Here is a 26,197-nt window from a genome sequence, read left to right on the forward strand (position 1 = left end):
AAAGCCTCTCCAGCACTGCTTTTACATTTTCTTGCTGAAAAGCAAGGCAATACTCTTCCTGTGCTTGGCAAGGGTGTGACCCTGAATTCTGTCTCACGCCGCAGCATAACTTTATACCATCTATGTACTCAATGGCATAGCTCAAAAAGTCTTCCTCAGATTTCCACTGGCCCACCACAAAAATGTTACTTGTCTGATTTGTGAGTTAGAAACATAGGGGACTTATCCTACCATAATTAAAACAGACATTATGTTCAAGTTTGGAATTATTTATTTACTATTGAAGATTTACATTTGTGCTGTAATGTCCTACACGACTGACAAGTCTCATGCTCTCCTTTTGTGTCTTGGACTGTGAGTACAAGGTGGACAACCAAAAGCTGATTCTGTACAATTAAGACATCAGTGAAAGGGGCTGAGTAACCAGAAGAGCTTGGTCATTCCTCTTGGAAGCACACATCGCCATTTTTCTGTGCTGTTCAATATTCTTCCTTCCTTTGAGACTTAGCAGTTAAAAGAACTAGCTGACTGCTAAGTATTATTATTTCTGATAGTTCATCACTCTGTTAACTTTCTTTAAGAGAACAAAATTCAGTTGTGATTGTTCTGAACTTTAAAACATGTAACATGTTCCATCTCAGCTCTTTAATTAGATCTAATTAGACCTAAACTGACCTTCACAAAAGTGCAAGAAATGAGGCCAACGCCACATCAGTTCAGTGCCTTTGTTAAATTTGTCATAGTGCTAATAAATGTCATTATGTTGAATTCTAGCCTCTGTTACTGATGTGGATTGTACCCTATTTTCCACCTCATTATTGAATCACATATGAATCATGCATTTGCTGGTGAATAACAATTGACAACTTGCACTACACAGTACATAACAGAGAATCAATAACTCTTTACACTGTGAAGTGGAGGTAATTACAAGTGAGTCCAGTATGTACTTCAGCTGGACATAATAGGAATCAAGTAATGCTGGTTGTAATTGTAAGATAACTGAATTTCCTGTGTATCATTAATGATAAAAGAGGGGCTCAGTCTGGAATCTCAGATTCAAATCCAAGGCAAACATTGGGGAAACTTGAATTTAGAGCCTTCAGCTCTTGGGTTTCTCTCTCTAATGGAGCCAAACTACAACCTCCTCCCATCTTGAGGGTGGGGGGAAAACTTTGTATCTGGTGATAATATCATACACTTCTCTAGCTCCTTTCCTCTGAGTCTTTCCAAACATGGGGCCAGATTCTCCTCTCACTTTTACTGGTGCAAGTCTATTGACTTTAATGGAGTTGCATTTCAATGTGTGAAAGCATAACTGAGTCCATCAATTTACTGAGCCTCATGCTGACCCTGGTGAGAATATATAGTGATCACTTCATTCATCACTGAAATGAAATTCCTTTGCATATCAAACACACCATTTGTTTCACAGAAAGCAGCCACATGCTGAACAATTTAGGACCGGAAGTTTGAAATTGCAGGGGCAGTTTAGGGAGGACAGGATCGAGCTGCTACATCATTAGAATTAGGCAAAGAGACCAAATATAACACTGACTTACAAAACATAGCATGGAAACTTTAATAACCAACAATGTTTTCCAGCTATCCTCCCTTACTTCAGCGCTGGTACATTGATTCAGCGCTAACTGAGAGAACAGAACTATCCACACAGCTGGGACACAGCACCCTACAGTTACAGTACATATTGTAACTGAATAGATGGTTTTTGGTTTGTTTTTTTTACATACTGGTCACAAGTCAGGTTCTGTAGTCCCAATAGTAAAAAATCCACAGATGGGGAAACATGTATGACAAGTGGTACATATGGAATTAGGGAGCTGCATTTCCAATGCAGTAGCCTTTCCTCCGTGCTACCCCACTATTTCCACAATCAGAGGGGTAGCCATGTTAGTCTGGATCTGTAAAAGCAGCAAAGAATCCTGTGGCACCTTATAGACTAGCAGACGTTTTGGAGCATGAGCTTTTGTGGGTGAATACCCACTTCGTCAGATGCATGCCATGCTCCAAAATGTCTGTTAGTCTATAAGATGCCACAGGATTCTTTGCTGTATTTCCACAATTTCACTCCCCTCTGAACTATAATGAACCATAACAACCAGTTTAATTAGTACCACCATGCTTGAATTGTGATCAGTAACTTGATGACCTGGATTTCTGACCACAGAAATATCTGGCCCTTTGGGCTCTCCAGTGCCAGCTAACTATCATAACAGCATGAAAAAATAACTTATCATCAAAATAAGGCAGGTTAACACCACTCTGAGGAAACTATAGAGGAGACAATGTTAAAATTGGTTTGCACAGTTAAAACAAAACCAAAAAAAGTTCCAGATTATACTGCAAGAGGTTGGGATCAAACATCCTGAATGATACTATAGTCTTATCATTACTGTAAATTAACACTATTAATTCATGGTATATTACAATTTTATAATTGTAAAACAGGGATAATCAGAAGCTAAGATGTATAGGGTATGATTCACCAACATGCAGCCTCTTATTTCAATCAAGTCCAAATTTATTACTTTGATTTAAATAAATGTTCGATCTTATTATACTGCTGTTGATGATATAGGCATCGTGCTGTGTAAACTGGAATGCACACCAGAGTGGCTAACACAACTTTTCACTGTAATCCATCTTTTAGCATCTCCATGAGTCTTGTGCGGGCTGTTCCTCCATCTTGTTCAGAATTTTGGCTCTTGCTTATTAATTAAGCCGCAATCTTCTGTAGGCCAGGGAACAACCTGTGAATAACACTGGTTTAAAGTGACCAAATCTTATTAAATGTGGTGAAGATTGGGTAATTGCTAATATAAATGCTTTGGTTTTTGTAGTTTTACTCAAATTAAAGGGTGGATCAATCCGATCTTTGCTAGAATTAAGTGGAAAGCACTGTAATTTTAGTCTCGTATCCTACTCTTAAGTATTCCAGAGCTATGGACAATATGATTATATCTTTAGCCCCTTGAATGCCTTGTCCCCAGGCAAGTCTCTTAAAGGTGAGCCCGCTGTTTGCAATGGAGTGGCAGGACAAGCAGTGAGCTCATAGAGACAAAGCAACATCTCTGTTGATGATACCCCTTCTGTATCCCAAGACATGGAAAGGAGTGTAAATAATTACACTTAAGTCATGCCAAATCTCAAAAGCACAAGAGAAAGGTGATGGTGAGTTAGTGGGCCAGTGAAGAGAAAGTCATTCAGTCCTGAGATGATGTAGTACCTGGCAGCCTTCTGGGTTGCTCTTCTAAGCGGTGCTGGTAACTAAGATTGGGTTTCAGTATGGCACCTCAGCATCAAACCCAAACTTGGTGAAACAATCCTATGTAAGTTACTCAGTCTCATCTACTTCCTGGAACATAATCAGAATATCCAACACCTGCTCACTTCAGAAATTAGTCTATTTCTGAGCAGAAAGGATAGCAATAAGTAGAAGGATTTGTGGCAAGTTATTGTCAATAACCGGATAGAACGCCGTCAGTGATTTTTCTGAATTGTGGGATGGATCTCCTGTTCTGTTCATTCCCTCTGAGGCATCTGGCATTGGCCACTGTCGGAAGACAAGATATTGAGCTATATGGACCTTTGGTCTGACCCAGTATGGCTGTTCTTATGTCAATGACCTGCATGTGAGAGACAGAGAGGAGAGCTCCCCCAAGAACACTGGGAGGAAAGAGGTATACACTACTTACACACATAGATTTGGGATAAGAGACTTTGAAACTTTCATGTTTTCAATGGCTTTTAGCAACCCTAAATCCAAGATAGCAAAGACTCCAGCAACGAAGGAACAGGAAGGAATCCAGACACAGGGTTTGGAAGTGCTCCCTTCAAAGGCTGGGTTTGTACAGTACCCTATCAGGAGAATACTTCTGCTTCTTTGCCTCTCTCACTGTTTTTATATAATCTGCTCTCTCTCTCTCTCTCTCTCTCCATCTTTCTCTTTGTTCTACTGTCTCTTTACTTTTCTGCCTCTTTTTCCCTTCACGTAGCTTCTCTCTTTTTCATATCTCAGGAATCAGTTTATTTTTGCTATCTTTATTCCATATGGTCACCTAAAGCAATATGGAAAACATTGACTGCAAAATGGACACAACTATTGCAGAGACCACCACCTCAATGGGGGCTTTGGTGAGGAAGATTTGTTGACAGGTCAGAAACCTGGGACTGAATTATAACCTTTTGGCCCATCTATTTCCATTACTTGTTTTTTTCCACAGGAATAGGGACAGATTTTAAGTATATACCAGGGGAAAATGATAGTGTGTGTGTTAACATCTCTAATTTGGTGAGGTTGAACCATGCAGAGAGCCCAGTCGCTTCCACTAGAGAAGCTTGGCTACCACATTATGACATAGGCGAAGGCCTGAGTTTTGAGCCTGAACTCTACATTCCCAAGAGGAGTTCAGAAATCCAGTGTTTCTGAAAAAAGATTTACAGTGGCAAAAACAAACAAAGGAGGGTTGTGCCCTTTTCTCATTTTGTATTCATAGAAAAATTCTTCTTGTACATATTAACCTTAAAAATCTCAATCTGTGCTTCCCAGTTTTGCCGGCGGTCTCTATAGCAGAGCTAGACACAGAGATGGAGCTCTCTCTCTGCCATTAATTGAAGGGCTAGAGGTGTTAAACCTTTAACAAAGAGAGCTTTTCTTCTAAACAGTTTGTCAAGTGTTTGATTTAAAAATGTTCATGAAAAGACAAAGTGGTTTGAACACCGTGAATAAAACTCACTTCCCCTCTTACCATAGAAGGGGAACCTGATTAAGTATGCTGTATACCTGCTAGCTCTCCAGTCATCTATAGAGTCTTCAAGGGAAAGCAGGGTAGATAAGACCTGAACATATAAAATAAGCAGAGAAATAACTAAATAATTAAAAATCAGGCCTTCTTTCTCCATCATAAAGCAGTAAATAATAGCGCGAGCCCATTTTTTCCCTTTTCAGCTCACCTTTAAATGTAACACATACAAAAGCCTATCTGACAGTCCCCATTTATTTTCACCAGCGGCTTTTCAGTGTCAGAATCTTGTCCTTGTAGAAGTTAGAGGTCTGTTGGGGTCATGCATTCCATCCCTATGAGAGAGTTCAGGACTCTTCCCTACAATGTAGGCTCCAGGACTTTGCCTGGTCTAGCTTGAGAGAGTCCCGAAAAAGGCAGTGTCCATAACAGAATGCAGTGATTGGTCATTTTGTGGATGGGTGTGGTTCACATTCCTGCAAGATGAAATATAACTTGGCTTACTCCTCCTGACTCAGAGACCTCCCAGTATGAAAGGCAGTTGGCTGGTCATGACAGAGATTGTATGGCTACATATGAAGTTGGTGCCACATGGCCATCTGCCTCCTGGGGTTCCTCAGCATTTCCTCCCAGTGGTTCCTCTCTGTGCCTGTGGCATGCAGACCCAGGCTGCACTTGCCCAGTGATTGGCTCTGCCCTAGGCCATCTTGGCTTAGCATTTCTAGCTCCACGCTGGAGGCACGTAGCAGCTCATGGGGCACTTCAAACATGATCATCTCATTCCAGACTGGGTTGATCTTGTGTTTTGCAGGCTTTGTCTGCTTCTTCTTCAGTTTCAGAGACTGGTGCTTCAAGGTCACCTTGACAGATACATCTGCATGGGAAATGAAGGAAAGAAAGACACCACGGTGGTGAGCACAGGACAGGCAGACAGCCATTAAAAGAGAATCTGAACTAATGACTATGGACCAAAGGAAAAGCGTATGAGCAACTTCTAATTGTTTTCTCTCTTAAAATTTTAGTTATTTTTGCTTTTTAATCCCAGTTTATTAAGCCCAAAATGCCCAGGCAGATGTTATAAAATAACACATGCTACAACCTATTCAGACTGAGATCAGCATCTGAATCTAGAACACTCCTTTGGAGCTCAGAGAAGTTTAAATCCAAGGTTTTTGTGTACCCTGGGATAGAGCTGAAGGCCAGAGATAGAGTTTAGGACGCAGATATGGGGTTAGATTCTGAACACCTCCAAAGTTTGGAGTTTCCATCCAGTATTCCATCCGCAAAAGCAATGGGTCCCATTTCCCTACATGGAAAGAACCTGCAAAGGGAAAAGGAAACTGCTGAATTCTAATATGAATTCTTTTGCCAGAGTGGACATGGTTCGTCCCATGTTGAAAGAATCCTATGGATTCCTTCCCCAACCTACAGATCACAGGAGGCAAAAAGGATTCACAGTGACGACCTTTGTCTCCCTTCTACCACCTGGCTATACAGGTCTTGCAGGTGCATGCTTCCAAAGACTCTCCCATTCTTCCCATAAGGGGATGTGGTGGGAAGTTCTGCAGTGCAGAGGATGAAGCAGTGCAAGTCAACGTAGCCTCAGGGTTGTAGGTTGGAGGGAAGTCTTGGAAGAATATAACTGACTTCCTTTCCCTACCCTACTCCTTGAAGGCCTTCAGATAGGTCAAGGGCAAGAAAGAATCATTATACACAAGCAGAACACCTTCTTTCCCAGGAGAGTGTGGCGAAGCATCTGAAACTGCTGTGCACTACTTTAGCAATATAGTAGCAGGGCTGCTGGCTCTTGCTGAACTCCTACTGCTCCACCCTCTCCTTGCCTGTCCTGAAACCACACCACAAAATGCAGTCTTTGCCGCCATTGGTTTCTATCTGTAATTAGACCATTAATGGTCATAGAATGATACAGTTACAATGAATAGGCAAGTGAATATATGACTATGTACTGTGTACCTAGTATATGACTGCCTTAATTATGTGCAGGGTTTCTAGATATGGAGATGAGGGGCATTAGATTAGATTGTGACTGTATTGTCTCACCATAAATCAGATCATCCTGGTTAAATTGTGTTCTATAGAAATTTGTCCAGTTTCCCTATTGCTGTTCTTCACTCACCTTTTCCCAGGAGATCTTTCAGCTGTTTGGAATGGAGGTTCTTGGCTTTTATGAGCACCACAAGCAGGCGGTTTGCTGCTGGCAGATAGCTGATGGAGAAGAGTATCTCCCCATAGCCTGCATCTGGCTCCTAGAAGTCAAGAAAAAAAGCATGAAAGAAAGGCAAATTCAAAATCCAGTCTTGTCCATACCATTGAGCAATGTGGTGCCAAAGATCAAGGAGAAACTCTCAAATGCAGCAAGTCATGTTGTCTCTGGATTCTAGCCCTATTACACACAGATCCCCAGTTAGACTAGTTGAGGTCTGATGGAATGAAGCAGAGAGTAGACTTTTGGACAGAACTCTGCTGAAAGGAGGTTCACAGTAGTGCTCCCCTCACTGATTCACTTGACTGTGTGGGTTAACCCTTTCGTAGCTGCTGGAAAATAACTGTTTCCTAACAGCAGCATCATTCAGTGGGACATTTACTCGAGAGAATGGAGAGTCGGGATGTAACAGATATAGTATGCTGGGCAGTACCAGAAAGATTTAAACAGAGAACTTTACCTGCATCCTTTAGCCTTTTCTGACAGATTATCCTGCAGCTGCCTCTCCAGGGAATTCATGTCTCTTCCTTTGATTATTTCCTTTGATCATTTGTTCCTTATATCAGCTACCCTTTGTGTGAGGAAATTCTGTCTAAACTTAAGTCCTGGTTTTAAATAATCTGGATGGGCTATACCCAGGGAAAGAAGAAAATGCCCATGGGTACCACAACACTAACTTACACTCAGACACCCAATGAACCAGAGCTAGTCACTTAAGCTTGGAAGGGTATTTTAAAAATACATGTATAAAATCAGCACTTGTGCCATTTGTTTTGCCAAATCTGAGAGTGATTCCTTCTATTTTCCCAAGCTCTAGTTCAGACGTTGGCAAACTATGGCCCGCAGGCCACATCCGGCCCATGGGACTGTCCTGCCCAGCCCCTGAGCTCTTGGCCGGGGAACCTAGTCCCTCTGGCCTGCTGCTCCTGCTGGGTAGTGTGGGAAGCGCAGCTGGCTCTGCCCAGGTGTCACAGCTGCGAGTTCCTGCTTCTGGTAGGGGACTGGGGGGTCCTGGGGGGCAGTCAGGGAGGAGGGGGCGGTTGGATGGGGTGGAGGTTGGGGGGGCAGTCGGGATGGGGAACAAGGAGGGTGGGGAGTGGGAGTCTCAGGGGACCTTTCAGGGGGCGGGGATGTGGATAGGAGTTGGGAGGGCAGTAAGGCGGCAGGGAGCAGTGGGGGTTGGATAAGGGGGTGGGATCCCGGGGGACAGTTAGGGGAGGGAGTGGTCAGGGGACAAGGAGCAGAGGGTGGTTGGATGGGGGGTGGGAGTGCCTGTGGGGTTGTCAGGGGGCGGGGGTGTGGATAGAGATCAGGGCAGTCAGGCAACAGGGAGCAGGGGGATTCAATAGGGGGCAGGGGTCCGGAGAGGGGGTGGTCAGTGGACAAAGGGGGGGGTCGCTTGGGAGTTCTGAAGGGGGCAGTCGGGGACAGGAAATGGGAGGGGGTGGATAGGGGGCAGGGGCCAGGCTGTTTGGGGAGGCATAGCCTTCCCTACCCAGACCTCCATACAGTTGCATAATCCCGATGTGGCCCTCGGGCCAAAAAGTTTGCCCCCCTCTGCTCTAGTTTCTTTAAGGTACATTCTCCGAATGATCAAACTCACTTTACAAGGCCACAGTATTCCTTTTCTGCCATTAGTGATTGGCTTCTTAGCCTTCTGGCCGCCCTCTCTCTCTCTCCCTCCCTCTCCCCACCCTCATGTATACCTGTAGGCAGAACAATTGGAAAATAATCACACTGACAACTGATCTTTCCTTTGAAAATGACATTGTTTTCTAGTGGAGAGTCAGAAGAGCGAAAGAGAGAGAATGTGTGTGTGCACAGAGATATGAAAGAGGGAAGCAAAGGGGAAGTAATTATTCACTCAAGTAGCATCAGCTTGTGACAGAAACCCCATTTTAATGTGAGGTTAATGGTCCAGAAAGGTCCTTGAAAGCCGCTGATCGATTGAGTGGATTCCCTTTGAACTTTCCAACAAAGACTAGAATCTTTAGGAAAGAGATCCCTTATCCAGGACTTTTTTGTGCCTTCCTCTCTCAGTTCTAAGTAGGCTATAAATATTTCAGATTAAGTTTTTTTTTCTTGCTTGCTGCTGTGGATGTGAACAGACATTCATTAACAACAGATTTACTCTCTGATAGGAATGACTCATACACAAACCAGCCAAGAAGTCATTACCAGGGAAACTCCAAACTCAGATTAAGCAAAGTCCTCAGAGGAGCCAATGTAAACCTTTTTCATGAACTCAGGTAAGGTGCGCAGGCAACACTGAATACCTTGTACTCATCCACCTTCTGGAAAAAGTGTCCTAAATCTAAATTAATCTAAAGAGAGGCAGTAGCCATGGATTCTAATCAGACTTTTGACAATGGCTACGTCTTCACTGAAAATATTGTGGAGATGAAGATAGCTCTCTTAATGTGTAATCCCACTGGAGATAAGGCACAGGTGGCTCTCACCTCAGCATAACTAGTTGAGGTACCGCTAGGAAAAAACTGCTGTGACTTGTCTCCACTAGGATTTCATATCAAGAGAGCTATCTATCTCAACGTAAATACACACACTTTTTCCCTCCCAGTAAAGACATAGCCAATGACTTGCTCTGCAGCACTGGGGATTGACTATTTGGCTATCCAAGTATTTTAAACAAAATAGAACAGTTTTGACAGAAAAGATTGAGAAAGCCCTATCCCAAAATACCCTACACCACTGCAATTAGGACACTGTCCTAAAATGTGGGAGACCCAATTTCAAATCCCTGCTCCAGTGAAACCTCCTTCTCTGACTGTTTTGTGAATCTAGTTCTCCATTTCCTTTGCTTTTAATGTTATAAGGTACCTGGAAATTAAATGAAACCATTTGTTTCAGGTTGAATGAAATGTTTTGTTCAACTGGAAATGAAATTTTGGTTGACTGTTTTGATTCATCAAAATTCTTCTGAATTTTTGTATTTGGTTCAGGTAGAATCAATTCTTTTTTCAATTTCTCAAAACTGCAGTGAACTAAAAAAAAATCACTTATTTGCCAGACTCTAATAACTACCTGCCACATCAACACACCCTGAGGTTTCATCAGTTAATAATGTATGTGAAGCACTTTGAGAGCTTGAGATGGAAAGTGCTATGGAAGCAGAGAGCATTAAACGAGTGGGAGGGGTGGAGGAGACAACTAGTGGTACCAGTCTAACATCTGAAGCTTTCATAATGTGGTGAACATTGCTGTGAACCAGCGGCAGCACTCTACACGTTTCCAAAAAGCAATGACATCACCTGGCCAGTTGTGAGCGCCTGTCTCCGTTCTTATATTTGTGTAGGACTATTCCAGAGAGGGTGGGTTGGACATTTTTGCATCTCATGGTTTTTCAAGGAAATATCAAACTTTAAACAAATCCCAGCAACGTTGTTCCTGGATGTACGCTGACAAAAATAGCTCCTATCTCTCTCTGATCCTCTCTCTCTCTTGCTCCCTGATTTCCTCCCGCCCTGGCTCTCAATTAATGATTCATGACTTGTATTTAAGCTGGCTGTGTAATGATTGGTTCGCCCAGGTCCCTGATGACGCAAATACAGCTTTCACTGCACATCTTTCAGCTCAAACTGGGGCACTGTTCATAGCCACTGTTAACGTTAACCTACTCCTGGCGTGTTAGAAAAGGAATCAGTCTTGCCTTATCAAGCAAATGGCTGTAAAGATGAACCATAGCAGAGGGGACAATATGTCTAGGGTCCTGTCATCTTGAAGATGTATTGGTGTCTCCTAATCCTATATACAGGGAGCTTCTTGACAGCTTTTGTATAATGGCTACCGGAGCAGATTTTGGCCTCGTCTCCATGGAAATGCTTTTTCAGTATAGCCTAAGGTGTGAATGTAGACCAATATAGTTATACTGATCTAATCCCCTGTGTAAACACTCTTATTCCAGTAGAAGTGTGGCTTGGTTGGGGAAGTGTTAAGTTAAACCCAAAAAAGCAACTCTTATACTGGAACAAGTGTGTCCACATGGGAGGGTGGGAGAGGGGCAGGGGGAGGTTTCTACTGGGAATGGGCCACATCTACCTTGATTGATTTGGCCTCATTAGGACTGATCCTCCCCCACACTTGGTAAGGCAACTCCCATCTTTTCATGTGCTGTATATTTATACCTGCTTACTGTATTTTTCCACTCCATGCATCTGATGAAGTGGGTTTTAGCCCATGAAAGCTTATGCCCAAATAAATTTGTTAGTCTCTAAGGTGCCACAAGGACTCTTTGTTGTTTTTACTGTAGTTCAGTGATTGATTATCAGATAACACAAGGAGAAGGAAGGGATGTGTAGGTGTTGGAAGCTATAAGGTTAGGAGCTGTGTTGGAGCACTTTAATTACTTGCTGAAATGGTCAGATATTGAGTTCTGCTGCTAATCTTTTGAAGTCTTTGGAGTTGCGGAGGCTCATCACCGCTCAGAATCTAGCCCAGTGTAAATGCAGACCTGGTTATTACACGCATATTGATATCGGTCATATTGAAATCAGCATCTCTAACTTTGGAAACTAACTCTTGTTATATTGCCTGAGCTACTGATAAGTATTGACATGATACCTTCTCAGGGGCCTTCAGTTTCTCCCACTGTGCCATTTTGAAGGGTTCCCCCACATTAGCCAGGCTCAGTTTAATTTCCCCAACAATGCTGTGCCTAGAGAACCTGTCGCAGTTCCTCAGGGTGAGAGTCAGCATCCCTTCTAGCACCTCCTCCTCAGCTAATGGGAACAGTAGAGCTTCCTCCCAGATGATGTGGTGCGCTTTCTTCTTCAGCACTGTCTGGGTCTCTGTGGTGCCAGACTTGCTCACCAAGGTGCCCAGGATGTAGCAGTCACAGCCAGCATCCTGGTCCCCTATCATGCTTCCATGCACAGCTGGAGGACAAAGAGAGGGAAGCTTGCATTAAAAGAAACACCCTACCACAAGGGCTAGATATGCAAAAGCAGAAGGCTGTGGTGCCTTTGCCTGTCTCACTGTAGTCATAAAATGAAATCCAAGCTGTTGCTAAAACCTGCTGTTCCTTCAAACTAGCACTGGAAAGACCAAAGTCCAGGGCCTAATGTTATTTAGTTTTCCTTCAACATGCCCAAGAATATTATTGTCCTTGTCCTTCAGCAAATGCACAAGGATACTGTTATTGTCTGGGAGATTTTCAATCACACTCAAGAAAATGTGCATCATTCAAGGGTACTGAACCAGTAGCCTGAGAAGACACAACATGAGATATTTGGGGAGGGGGCATTTTAATTTATCTTCGCACTGGATCAGAAAGAGAGCCTCATATAAAATGCATTAAAGGGACTTGGTCAGTCACGGAAGGTGGAGGTGTACAAGGCTGCTTAGCACATCTGGTCCATCCCCCAGGGGCCAGTGCAGTATGTCCCTAAAGTTCATTCCCAAGTGTTTTGTCCAGTCTTTTTGAAATGGCTTCTTTGGGAGACCATTCCACAGTCTAATTGCTCTTAGTGTTAGGATTTTCCTCCTGATATTCAGGCCCAGATTTTCCTATTCTTTATTTCATCCCGAGGCTGAAAGGTCTCAAATGAAAAATGTACATAAAATATCATTTCACACGTTCCATGAACAGTGACAAATGAACTTATAAGCCCTCGAGGCCAAGGGCTGCAGCAACATCTGCAGCAATGTCTCTACTCCTCAGCTGCATAATGTAGCAACAAGGCCTCTTTGTTACCGCAGAAGTCAGCGTGCTTGTCTGTTAGTGGAAAGATGCCCTTCTGCCCACTGGCTCAGCAGCTGTGAGTCGGCAAGTCTTTGATACCCAGGAGACTCCTCAGTCTCCTTAAGAGAGTAGAGCTCCTTCTGAGCTGACAGGGAGAGTACAACATGCGTATGGGTGCTCACCGAACATGCATGTCAACCTCAGAAACTCAAGGCTCTGGACTTGTTGCTGGCAGCTTGCCCATGATGGTGGCTGCAATTTAACACCCCTTCAGTTCTTGCTTGGGAAGGTGATAACTGGGCTGTTTTTCGGGGGGAACTCATACTATCTGTGCATTACTCACTCAGCTCTGCTTTATACTCCCAGGAGGACTGTAACTAGCAAGGAGAGGGTTAGCTGCATTCTATCTCTGAGTAGTAAGGGTGCTCCCTCAGCTGCCTGTCCTTAGTGAGATTGCCAGAGAGCCTGGCCACATGGATGGGCTCAGCTGGAGGGAGTTACCTTATCCACAGGGTCTATAAGAGAAATGTGATTTAAAAATCCCTTCCTCCAACTTGGCCTGAGTAAGAGGGTTGTTATATGTAGTGTTAGACTTTTCTTTTGATAGTCTAGCTGTGGGAGGCTCTGTAGATTTTTCCTGTCACTTAACAAGAATCATAAATCCATGTGCTTGTTTGTCTTTCATCTGGATTTGCTTTACAGGACTGGACAGAAGGGCTAAACAAAAAAAAATGTTTGGCTGGAGGGGTGGGAGAAGGAAGGGGATGTTGAGCCTGTCATCTCATTGGGAGCATCGCCTTAAAATAAAAGTAGGAGAGAAGGATCCTTATCTGCCCACCCTAACATGGGTAGAATAGGACAAACTCCTTCTGATTCCTTCATACTGCCTTTGAACCACACAAGCTCTTGCTAAACCATGGTGCATTCTTTTCAAGCAGTGAAATCTCTTGGCAATTCTAGTTTGAAAGCCTCATAGCCAATAAAATGTCTCTAGGTTCTGTGGGGACATGTTGATTATTATGTGGGAGATGAAATACTTTGAGTCAGAAGATATCTTGTATCTTTCAAATAAAGGCTTGTTTATATAAAGTATGCAGGATGGGGAGCCACTTACCTTCAAGAAAGGCCACACACAGTTCAGCTTTCTGTCGATCATACCCAAGGGAATAGCAGAGTTCAGGGACCTGGTTACAGCTGGCTGCTTTCTCAGGGTTCAGGTGCTCGGTGACACACACATCCTTTACTGCACCTGGAACTGAAGTAACCCACTTAGCATGGCTTCATTCCTCATCAAGCCAAATTCACCACCTGGCTTCACTGACTGTTCTGTAGCACTGCCCTCCCTGTCTCACTTTCCACCTCCTTCCAGACTTCACTTTCTGCGTGCTACCTGGGCTTTAGGAAGCCAGCCATACATCTCACTCCATTACCCACCCATGGAAACTACACATGTTCTTGCTCTTGGATTTCTTTGTCATGTATTCCCTGAATTAGACTGTATGTTTTTGGGGGTAAGGACATCACAGCTGACTCTGATCCCACTTACAATGCTAACAAATTTTACTAAAGCTATTGGAATGAATCCTTTTTAGGAGATCCTCTTTTCCACACAGAAGGCCACTGTTACCTTAATTCCCACAGTGCCTGGCTAGGTAGAAAGTGGTGAGGCTGTTTGGATGGGGGTATATATTAGGTTAATCACCTCAAGTAAAGCAACAGGCAGGACTGAAAAGGAAGCCACAGTATTTTATTGTCAGACACTGGTGCATGCAGTATCAGTTTGGATCAGGTGCCAGAAGGCAGCAATGGTAGGGGGCTGGGACTTATTCCCCAAGCAAATGCCAGTCAGAATCAAAATCAGTGTGACATGGTATACAGAGGAGAAAGCGAACAGTTCTTGTTTTATTTTAATAACACTTGACCTATGGAATCAAGCACAACAGGAAGCCAGAGCACTTGTGGAGTTGGTAGTGCACAGAGATTAGTGCATCGATTCACACACCTCAAGCTCTGGTGCCAGCCTATGTGCAGCCAGCTTGCTTTAGCAGCTCAGTCCTATTGCCTTCCTTCTGACTCTGTAGGCTGATGCTTAAACGCTCACCGCCTCCTTCTTTCCCAGTGAGGAGGGCTTGGGAGGGTGGCTCTCTGCCCAGAAAGAGACAGAGAAACTGTCAAGTGATTTTTCAAATTAAAAATAAATCTCTATATAAACCATGCATGGAGTGCATTGTTCCCACTGGAAAATCCCCAGAAAGACTGTATTAATGTTATAGCCTCCTGGATCAATTGTGCTGTTAAAAAGGCAGCTAAGGTGGTAAAATCAATATGGGCACAGAACCATTACAAGCATGAAATGCTGCCAGATGCAAACAGTTAGAATTAGACTCTCTAAGGTCAGAGGACTCTGGATTTAAAACTATTCAGGGCACTGGTGTGTGCCCCTGCTTCACTAATGGAACCCCCTGATGGGCTCCATCTTGACTTTATCTTAATCAACCACATTTAAAATGATGGTGGACAGAGCAAGCCTCCAATGGTTTGCTAACTGAGCATTTGTGATGGGATCATTGAGAGAGAAGAACTATGGAGCCCCAAATGGTCATTTTTAGTCTACCATTCTGATTATAACTGCATTTTAATCGTGTGTACAAGTCCTGTGTTGCTTATCAGACACCTGGGCACTGGAGCAGTGGTCACTAGTCTGAATGGGAAATGGTTCCACTGGACTTGAAAATGTTCCTACCATTTTGAGGGAGAACAAATAACTCTTCATTGACTTGTATCTTCATTCTATTCTGATCCTGAATGTCATCTTTTCCTCTAGTTGGCTCTTCAGTTGTCTTCAAGGCATAATCCACATAGTTAACAATTTCTGGGGCAGTCACGACTGGCTTTGGGCCATAGATGTTGGGAAACTTCAGGAGGGTCCGAGGCTGGATGGGTTCAGTAGTCTTCTTAACGCTAAACTGAAATAAAGATCCTGTTCATTATTCTGTATAGATTAGACTAATGCTACCAACTTGTCCCAGACCAGCTGAGCCCAGACCAAGGGAAAAAATGATCCATCCAGTCATTCCTAATGCCATTGTTACTTGGCTGATCTACCATGAAGAGATCTCCTTGCCAAACCTGTTGCCCAGTTTCTCAGTTTGTGTCCTCTTCAGACTCGCGCCTCAACACATTTGTTTGCAATAGAAAAGGGAAACGTTCCCATTTGTTGATTTCATATTTAAATGAGCGAGGGTAAATGAATGTTCAGAAGCAGGGAACAGATGTTTAGATAGTTGGATGTAGATGGGGACAGGAAAGAAGTTTTTACATTACCATCCTGAACACAGAGCAATACGCCCCTACTTTATATGTCTATGCCAATTCCTCACCAGGCTCAGAGGCTGTGAATGGAGCTGGGTTTGTGCTGTGACTGATGTCTGGCTTCCTTTGGATCACACAATCAGGCAGACTAATGCTCACACTGCCTCCTTGGGAAGGTGTAATATGCATTTCCCACAGATTTGCCAGCCACAGCCCGACAGTCACACCTCCCCACATGTTTTAGAATGTCCAGTGCCATTGGCAGTGCTGTTACTTCTCCTGTCATTGGACTCAGGAAACACAAGGACTGGGATTGTGACTGCCCCTAGAAGTGGGAAGGCTTATTGCATACTCACGAGGCCAGATCTAAGAGTCTACTGTTCTTTCAACAACATGCTCTGCAAATATTGAATCTTATTATCTCTATGTTCAGGATGGTAATGTAAAAACTTCTTTCCTGTCCCCATCTACATCCAACTATCTAAACATCTGTTCCCTGCTTCTGAACATTCATTTACCCTCGCTCATTTAAATATTTCCTGTGGTTGGACTTGTCTGCTGACTATATCCTGATGCTTAGACTCCGAGTGGCTTTATCCTAACTTCAGCAGGAATTTTGCAATCAAATTGCTGGCTGGAGTGACAGCTAAATTGAGCCAGGAAAGCGAGCAGCAAAATAACTTCATACAAGCAGCAAAGGAAATATATGTAATGTTTACTATAAAGAAACTTGCTGTGAAACAGCTTAAAGGGTAACTGGCTCAAGAGGGGGGCCGGGGCAAACCTGGGGAATGGTGATCCAGTGAACTGTCAATAAATAAATGGTGAGAGGCAGTATGGTCTAATGGATAATGCACTGGACTAAGAATCAGAAAGCCTAGATTGTATTCTAATCTCTGTCACTAACCAACTGTGTAGCCTTGGGCAAATAACATAACCTTCTTGAGCTTCTGTTTCCTCTCCCACCTGTTGTCCATCTTATCTATTCAGACTGTAAGCTCTTTAGGTCAGGTAATGGTTCTTACTATGCATTTGTCATGTCTAGTACAATGGGGCTGTGATAAAAAATATATATATGGAGATATACCTATCTCATAGAACTGGAAGGGACCCTGAAAAGTCATTGAGTCCAGCCCCCTCCCTTCACTTCCTGGACCAAATACTGATTTTTGCCCCAAATCCCTAAGTGGCCCCCTCAAGGATTGAGCTCACCATGCTGGGTTTAAGTAGACCAATGCTCAAACCACTGAGCTACCACTCCCCCCATTCTTGAGTTGGATCTCCAGATGCTATTGTAATATACATAACAACAGTTTGGCAGTAAGGATTTTGAACTCAAGACAGGCCTGAGTCACAAAACTTGGTTTCAGAACTGTTCAGATCTTGTTTTGTTTTTTGTTTTTTTTCATTTTGCCGATTCCACAAAGAGGGGCCAGTTGCAAAGTTTGGAGTGGGATCAGGGCCATCTCAGTTTTAGATCAGCAGGCCCTGCCTTTCTCTCAAAGCTTCATGGAAAAATATTATCAATACTATCCTCTATATGATGGGTTTTTTCCATTTCTCTTGGAATCATCAGGCATTGGCTACTGATTCTGGTTTATACCTCACCCAGCACCTTAATGTCAGAGAACTTTCCATGGAACAATCAAGATGACAGCATCAACAAATTAAGCTAAAATTTCCTTGATTGGATGGTCCGATAGGCCAGAGTTCATTTTATGGTTTCAGTCCCATGCTGGTTCACAAGAATCAACACAGAGTACAGAAGGATAGTGTGAAAAGCACAGCAGTGAACTCAGAGCTGTGGGTTTGTTGCTATAGCTCACCCAACATAGGAACCCTTCATTGATAAGGCGAGACAGGTAAAAAATCTGACAATGGGACATTGAATTCCATCCCCACCTACACTCTAAATGTAAATCCCAGCTATGTGAAATTTAAATCACTCTGTGTGAACATATATTTGGATTTGTCCATGGAAAAAACAGAGACTGAGTAGGAGCTACCCCAACTCTGATCAGTTTGCTTTTGTGCTTCTAAAGCATTTAAAGGATCTTGTGTGAACGGTGCTGGAGAAGTGGAAAAGACTGTTTTATTGTGAGCATGCTGTGGTGGAAGGATCTCTTGTTCCATTAACTGCCAAGCTGTTTCATTTTACATTTAGACTGAGAGAGAGAGACAGCAAGACAATATTCTTAATTGTAATTAATGTTTTTCCATTAGTTATTTGATTCATATTAATAATGAATGTGGATGGTGCCATGGGAGAAGCAGTCTCTTGAGTTAGCCTTTTGCTCCCAGATTCCATGTCCTTAGGGAATAGTCCCATTCCTCAAGGAGCAGCTCAATAGAGCAAAAAGAATAATGTAATTTGGTTTTTAACCCCACTCTGCATCTGATGCCCACAGAGTCATAGTGTCATAGCCATTAGCAATGGAAGAGTCCTATTAGGTCATTGCCTCTATCTCCCCAGGTAGCCAGTGCAGGATTGTTCACTATAGTCCACTATCCATGTTCTCTCCACTCTAGTTTATGACCTCAGGTCTATACTCTTAGAGAGAAATTTGCCCCTCTGATGAGGACCAGCCCTGGCCATAAGTGGGACTTGCACAGTGAGTAAGCCTGTTGCTGGCAAAAAGGAGGGAGTGAGAGTTCGCCCTTAGAGATTAAACATCAGTTCTGAAATACTTAAACTCCTTGAAATAACAGGTTCAAATACTAGCATGGTCAGGTCAGACCTTCCTCTTCCTAAAGTAAATCAGTTGTGTTCTGTGCAGTGGGAAGGACCCTTTGGGCAATATCTTGAGAAACAAGGTCCCATGCCCTGGGGGTTGTGACCAACATCTCCTCTCTCTTCACTCTTATACAAAGAGTGCTCTGCAGTAGCTGTCCACCTGGTTGCTGCCCTCCAGACCACAGGTGGCTGCATTTCAGTGGTGTAAGTCTATACTACGCAAAGCAGCTGAGGAACTTTTGAGATGAAAGATGCAATGCAAATATGAAGTATTGTTATTACTATCACTTCCTCTGCTTGCAAAAAGCCAGACACTTAGTCAGGAAATCCATCAGCACACAACAACTGACAGCTCCACTGGGTTTACATAATACGTTAGTCTGTCTGCTCTTCAGAATTAGAGATGAGAGACATATGCAAACCAGCGGGGACCAATCCACCTCCTCCTCCAACTGCATCTGCCTCTGTTTATTGTTCATGCTGCCAGCTCTGCCCACGAAAAGTCTCTTTTTTACAAATCAAACTACAGCACTCTTAAATAAAGTGAAGAGCAAGAGAGCTGAATCCATTCTGTATGAAATAAAACCAAATTAGATCGGACGCTGCTCTTGACCCTTCTGTGTTCCTCCTTGACATCATTATAATGCTGGCCTAGATTATTTCCTTGTCTGATCTTGTATCTGACTCACAAGCAATACAAGTTTGTGGTAGTTACTGTGTCCGATGCTCTGAGGCTTTTTCAAAGTGACAATATAAAAGCCACCTCGTTTTACTTCTTCTATAGATATCATCTTTTTTCTTTTTTAAAACAACTAACAAAATCATCCAAAGCCCAAGATTTGCAGATGATGGGGGACTTCAACTATCCAGATATATGTTGGGAAAATAACACAGCAGGGCACAGACTATCCAATAAGTCAGCAGTCCCCAACCTTTTTGTCTGGCGAGCGCCAGACGAAGGACCGTGGCAGCAGTCGAGCATCCACCAAAATGCTGACGAATTTCAGCGGCATTTCGGCTGCGGTGCCTCTTGATGACGTTGCTTGTTGGCGGCGACACCTCTCGATGACTCTGCTTGTCAGCGGCAAGCGGTGTCATCGAGAGGCATTGCCACTGAAATGCCGCCAAATTTCAGCGGCATTTCAGCAGATGCTAGACCGCTGACCAGGACGCGCGTGCATTTAGATACCCCCGCGGGCGCCATGGCACCCGCGGGCACAACGTTGGTGACCGCTGCAATAAGTTCTTGGACTGCATTGCAGACAACATTTTATTTCAGAAGGTTGAAAAAGCTACTAGGGGGAAGCTGTTCCAGACTTGATTTTAACAAATAGAGAGGAACTCATTGAGAATTTTAAAGTAGAAGGCAGCTTGGATGAAAGTGATCATGAAATCATACAGTTCACAATTCTAAGGAAGAGTAGAAGGGAGTACAACAAAATAGAGACAATGGATTTCAGGAAGGTGGATTTTGGTAAGCTCAGAGAGCTGATAGGTAAGGTCCCATGGGAATCAAGACTGAGGGGAAAAACAACTGAGGAGAGTTGGCAGTTTTTCAAATGGACACTATTAAGGGCCCAAGAGCAAGCTATTCCGCTGGGCAGGAAAGAGAAAATGTGTCAAAAGACCAGCTTGGCTTAATCAAGAGATCTTGCATGATCTAAAAAAGAAAAAGAAGTCATATAAAAATGGAAACTAGGACAGATTACAAAGGATGAATATAGGCAAACAACACAGGAATGCAGGGGCAAGATTAGAAAGGCAAAGGAACAAAATGAGCTCAAACTAGCTACAGGAATAAAGGGAAACAAGAAGACTTTTTATCAATACATTAGAAGCAAGAGGAAGACCAAGGACAAGGTAGGCCCACTGCTCAGTGAGGAGGGAGTAACAGGAAACTTGGAAATGGCAGAAATGCTTAATGACTTCTTTGTTTCAGCCTTCACTAAGAAGTCTGAAGGAATGCCTAACATAGCGAATGCTAATGGGAAGGGGGTAGGTTTGGAAGAAAATAAAAAAAGAACAAGTTAAACATCACTTAGAAAAGTTAGATGCCTGCAAGTCACCAGGGCCCGATGAAATGCATCCTAGGATACTCAAGGAGCTAATGGAGGAGGTATCTGAGCCTCTAGCTATTATCTTTGGAAAATCATGGGAGACAGGAGAGATTCCAGAAGACTGGAAAGGGCAAATACAGTGCCCATCTATAAAAAAGGGAAATAAAAACAACCCAGGAAACTACAGACCAGTTAGTTTAACTTCTGTGCCAGGGAAAATAATGGAGCAAGTAATTAAGGAAATAATCTGCAAACACTTGGAAGGTGCTAAGGTGATAGGGAATAGCCAGCATAGATTTGTAAAGAACAAATCATGTCAAACAAATCTGATAGCTTTCTTTGATAGGATAATGAGCCTTGTGGATAAGGGAGAAGTGGTGGTTGTGGTATACCTAGACTTTAGTAAGGCATTTGATACAGTCTCGCATGATATTCTTCTCAATAAACTAGGCAAATACAACTTAGATGGGAATACTATAAGTTGGGTGCATAACTGGCTGGATAAGCGTACTCAGAGAGTAGTTACTAATGGTTCCCAATCCTGCTGGAAAGGTATAACAAGTAGGGTTCCACAGAGGTCTGTTTTGGGACCAGCTCCGTTCAATATCTTCATGAACGACTAAGATATTGGCATAGAAAGTGCGCTTATTAAGTTTGCAGGTGATACCAAATTGGGAGGGATTGCAGCTACTTTGGAGGATAGGGTCATAATTCAAAATGATCTGGACAAATTGCAGAAATGATCTGTGGTAAACAGGATGAAGTTTAACAAAGACAAATGCAAAGTGCTCCACTTAGGAAGGAACAATCAGTTTCACACATACAGAATGGGAAGAGACTGTCCAGGACGGAGTATGACAGAACAGGATCTAGGGGTTATAGTGGACCACAAGCTAAATATGAGTCAACAGTGTGATGCTGTTGCAAAAAAAGCAAACCTGATTCTGGGATGCATTAACAAGTGTGTTGTGAGCAAGACATGAAGTCATTCTTCCGCTCTACTCTGTGCTGGTTAGGCCTCGACTGGAGTATTGCGTCCAGTTCTGGGCACAGCATTTCAAGAAAGATGTGGAGAAATTGGAGATGGTCTAGAGAAGAGCAACAAGAATGTTTAAAGGTCTTGAGAACATGACCATGAAGGAAGGCTGAAAGAATTGGGTTTGTTTAGTTTGGAAAAGAGAAGACTGAGAGGGGACATGATAGCAGTTTTCAGGTATCTAAAAGGGTGTTGTAAGGAGGAGGGAGAAAACTTGTTCACCTTAGCCTCTAAGGATAGAACAAGAAGCAATGGGCTTAAACTGCAGCAAGGAAGGTTTAGGTTGGACATTAGGAAAAAGTTTGTAACTGTCAGGGTGGTAAAACACTGGAATAAATTGCCTGGGGAGGTTGTGGAATCTCCATCTCTGGAGATATGTAAGAGTAGGTTAGATAAATGTATCTCAGGGATGGTCTAGACAATATTTGGTCCTGCCATGAGGGCAGGGGACTGGACTCGACCTCTCAAGGTCCCTTCCAGACCTAGAATCTATGAATCTTTGTTTGCACAAGACCCAATCCTGTTTATAGGTGCTTTTCAGAGCCCTGGGGCTTTTCTATACAGCAAACATAGAGCTTGTCTACATAGCACCGGCAAAGGGCACTAGTGAGGTGTGATTTATAGAGCACTTTAACTGCCCCATGTAGATCCTGCTGACGCACCCTAGGAGATAACTAGTTCATGTGTTATTTTCTTTAACATTGAGCTACATCAACAACACTGGATCCAATATAGTCTAGCTTCCTCTCTCTTTGTCATCTCTGTGTATCAGAATCGCCTGATATTGACAAGCCTCAATAATAAAGTGTTCCAAGCACTGGCTAGGACATACAGTGTATTAAAGTAGCTTTTTGTTAGTGGACAACAACAACAAAAAAAAGACAGGACTGTTCATAACAAATGACACAGATGATGTACAGCACTTCACAGACAAAACTAGATTTGAAATTAATCTTTACAATGAGTATGGAGGACTTTTAAATCAGAGACATTTTAGGGAGTGCATGTTCCTGGCAATAGGTTCCTTTTAATTTGGAAAGAACTAGCAAACATATGGAATATGGGAACTAGGGACATTTTGCACCTTCAGTGACAGAATGCTCTGTTCATCTTGCAGACATCGTCTTTATGGAATTCTTGCAAAAAACATTAGATACTAACCATAATAACTAACTGATGATCAAAATACTATTACCCTGGAGCACTAGGAGGAGACTAATGTTGTGCTAAGAGTTGGGTGAATAATTTAACAAGATATTGGTCACATACTATATTAAAATATTGCAAGCTTTGCTAAATTAATAAATATTATGAGAGCCTGAACCTATGAGGGTCTGAGCATCCTGAGCACAGTTTGATTTCAGTGGTAGATCTAAATGCACTTCAGCGATAGATCAGAATGCTTAGCAATTTGCAGGATGGGACCCTAAGGGAGAAGCTGCAGAAATGTATCAACACTTTCCAGAGGCTTTTCTTAAAGTCTTTCTCAAGAGGCTATTCAGCAAAGTTGGTTACTCCAAGGGTGAAGTTGTATAAAGAATTAAAAATTGGTTTAGAGCTAAAACAATAAAAAGTAGCATTAGAAAAGAAATTGTCTTTGTGTGAAGAAGTGGATAATGGAGTGCTCTGTGGATAGCGCTGCTCAATATATTAACAGTCTGGAAATAGGTGAAAGAGATGCACCGTAAAGGTTTGGAATGAAATTTTTCAAAGCAGCCTTGGGGCATGGGCACCCAATTCCCATACATTTTTAATTGTAAACTTTGAAAATCTCAGTCTTGTTGTAGTATTGTATCAAAGAGTAAGCTGGAAAAATCAGCAGATGATAATCTATTAGGTTAGCCAAAACTAATGAGAAACCCGAGGAGGACCTAGGAAACTAGGCAACATGTTAACAGGTGAAATTCAGAATAATTACAGGCAAATCTCCATTGGAAAACACACTCTACCCTACTCACCTGAGGGTTTCAGAAATAGCTGTAATGTCTAGGGGAAAAGATCTAAGTTAAGTAAGAGTATCTACTCAATACCTAGTGGCAGTCCAAAAGAATCGATAATGTGGAAACCTGGTGCCATTACATCTGTATACCACAAATGTTATCAACTTTGAGAGACAAGGAGGGTGAGGTAATATCTTTTATTGGATTGACTTCCGTTGGTGAAAGAGACAAGCTTTCGAGCTACACACGGCTCAGGTGACCTGAAGAAGAGCTCTGTGTAGATCGAAAGCTTGTCTCTTTCACCACTAGAAGTTGTTCCAATAAAAGATAATACCTCACCCACCTTGTGTCTCTAATATCCTGGGACCAACATGGCTACAACACTGCAAATAATCAGCTTTGGCCATCTTGTCTCAAAACAACCACAGCAGAAATATGGTGAGACTGGGAGTATTTACTTTGGAAAGAAAAAGAGAGTCCATTACACAGGGACTGAGTATGCACTAATGAATGGCATAGAGAAAGCCAATCAGGACTCTTACTGTGGTTTTCAGTGATACAAAAATAATAGAGCAATCCGTGTAATTTAAAGGCAAATGAATGTATCACAAAGTCTTTAATGTATCATCAGCTTTTGGAACTAGCTGATGTAGCATGTTGTTATGGCTTAGTGAGAATGAGAAAAAATTCATTAGACTCATATAAATGAGAATAGCCTCTACAGTAACATGAGCTAAGGTAAAGCTTTCAGTGACCATCAGGCTTTATGTTTCAGACTTGAGGTCATAATCAACCAAGGGAAAAAAGTTTTTTAAAAACAATTCTCCCCAAGGTTCAGCATTGAGTGTTCCATAATTAGGTGCATCAGGGAAGTGTTACACTTTACTGCCGATGCATCTGGCCACTGACAGGACACAGGAGTAAATGGACCGTAAGTCTGTTCCAGCCTGCCAATTCCTATGTTCCTATTTTGATTGAATCCTCTGAGCAATTAAGTCAGATCACCAGGAATATCTGGCATTTGCAGCCCTTCAAAACAGCTGTTCTAGTAAATGTAAAGGAAAAGAAAAAGCAGGTCACAGTAGGCATGGTGATTTTGAAAGTAGACTCTCCACAGTTAAGGTTATTAGATTTATATTATAAACCTTATTTTAACCTCATGTCTTAACTTTCCTAAAACTTCATCTGTTTCACATGTGGAGGAGGATTGTTTTCATAACAAACCAGTTGTTTACATAGAAGCCTTTCCACTATACTGCAGTAGCCATAGGTGTATGTGTGTGCAGAGAGAGAAAAATTATAAAAGATTTTTACACTGCTGATATTCTGCTCCTACTCTGCACACAACTATGTTCTGACTGCTTCTTAGGAGAGTCCAGGTTTCTGTTCTAGCTAAATGATTTCCCCTGGGATCTAGCCTGACAATTCGAGTGGAATTTCAAATCTTTTTCTGTATTTTTGCCACTAGGAGCTTTCTCTTTGGTAAAATGACAGCTGAGCTGACTGTTGCTTTGTGCATTTTGCAGGTCACCTGAGTCTCCCCTCCCCCACTGAAATGTTGCTACATCCTGAATCCTGCAAACAAATAGGATGTGATAAATCACTCACCACAGTCTGGCATGGATTTTGCATTCCTGCCATCTACACTTACAGAAAAGTGGCAGAGTAAATTAGAGAAGGTGGTTTACCTGCTGGACTGGCTGAAGCATACTGGGCTTAGCATTTTCAGTGTCCATGTCTTGGTCCTTTCCCAAGAGTCCTTTCCTAGGTCGCCTGCATTTGCAGAAGCAGGTGAGACCGCAGAGGGCAAGGATACTAGTTGCAGTCCCCAAGGTGGCACCCAGAGCTAGAACTGGGATAGACAAAACCATTGTTTCAGGCTGCACAGATGTTACACAAGAATCATGCGATTCTTCTTCTCAAGCAGTATGTATTTCATTCAGTCCCTTTCAAAGTTTAGCCTGGTTTCCTTCACTTTGAAGTAGGAAAAAAAAGCCTCAATAACAGCAGGGAAAAGAAGTGACTCTGAAGAGAGAAATAAATTATCCCAGGTTTACCAGGCAATGAGGCAGCTTCTCCAACCTGCTGATGAAGTTTCTGGGTTTATGTTCCTGGCCAGGAAGGGAAAAGCAGAAATAGTAGTGTCTGTGGTGCCTGCAATCCCTTTACAGCCGCAAGCAGGCAGTTTTCATTGAAGCTTGTTTTCCAGCTCCACTGGGAAAAGTCTGATGTGTGATAGAGGGAAGACGTCAGCAGAAAGGGGTGGGCCCTGCAGGCTAACTCACAGAGCGATCCAAGTGTTGGATCAGCTCTTTAGCAGGGTTTGGGAAGGCTGGGTTTTTAATTCTCAGGAGGGAGGAGGGGATTGGATTAGGGTTTTTTTTTTTACTTGAAGTTAATATAGTGGTTGATGAAAGCTGCCAGCCTGGCAGC

At 42.8% G+C, this 26,197-nt stretch overlaps 1 protein-coding gene across 2 annotated transcripts; it reads right to left on the bottom strand.

Annotated features, from left to right (window-relative positions):
• Positions 1 to 273: 273 nt before the first annotated feature.
• On the bottom strand, positions 274 to 26,021 carry SYT13 (synaptotagmin 13). 2 transcript variants are annotated; one of them, XR_007774678.1, is made up of 7 exons: positions 25,453 to 26,021; positions 15,429 to 15,651; positions 13,800 to 13,940; positions 11,566 to 11,879; positions 6,901 to 7,030; positions 4,975 to 5,637; positions 274 to 3,574 (listed from the first exon to the last, which is right to left on the bottom strand). XR_007774678.1 is itself a non-coding variant. In XM_050955424.1 (6 exons), exons 1-6 carry the CDS (start codon positions 25,633 to 25,635, stop codon positions 5,333 to 5,335), a joined length of 1,296 nt encoding a protein of 431 aa, XP_050811381.1. In that variant the 5' UTR covers positions 25,636 to 26,021; the 3' UTR covers positions 274 to 5,332. The 2 variants fall into 2 exon arrangements, 1 of the variants encoding a protein (XP_050811381.1); XM_050955424.1 differs by having other exon boundaries at positions 274 to 5,637.
• Between the last annotated feature and the right edge of the window lie 176 nt (positions 26,022 to 26,197).

This window comes from Gopherus flavomarginatus, chromosome 5 (assembly GCF_025201925.1).
Source record: "Gopherus flavomarginatus isolate rGopFla2 chromosome 5, rGopFla2.mat.asm, whole genome shotgun sequence".
In the NCBI taxonomy this organism is placed as follows: domain Eukaryota; kingdom Metazoa; phylum Chordata; order Testudines; family Testudinidae; genus Gopherus; species Gopherus flavomarginatus.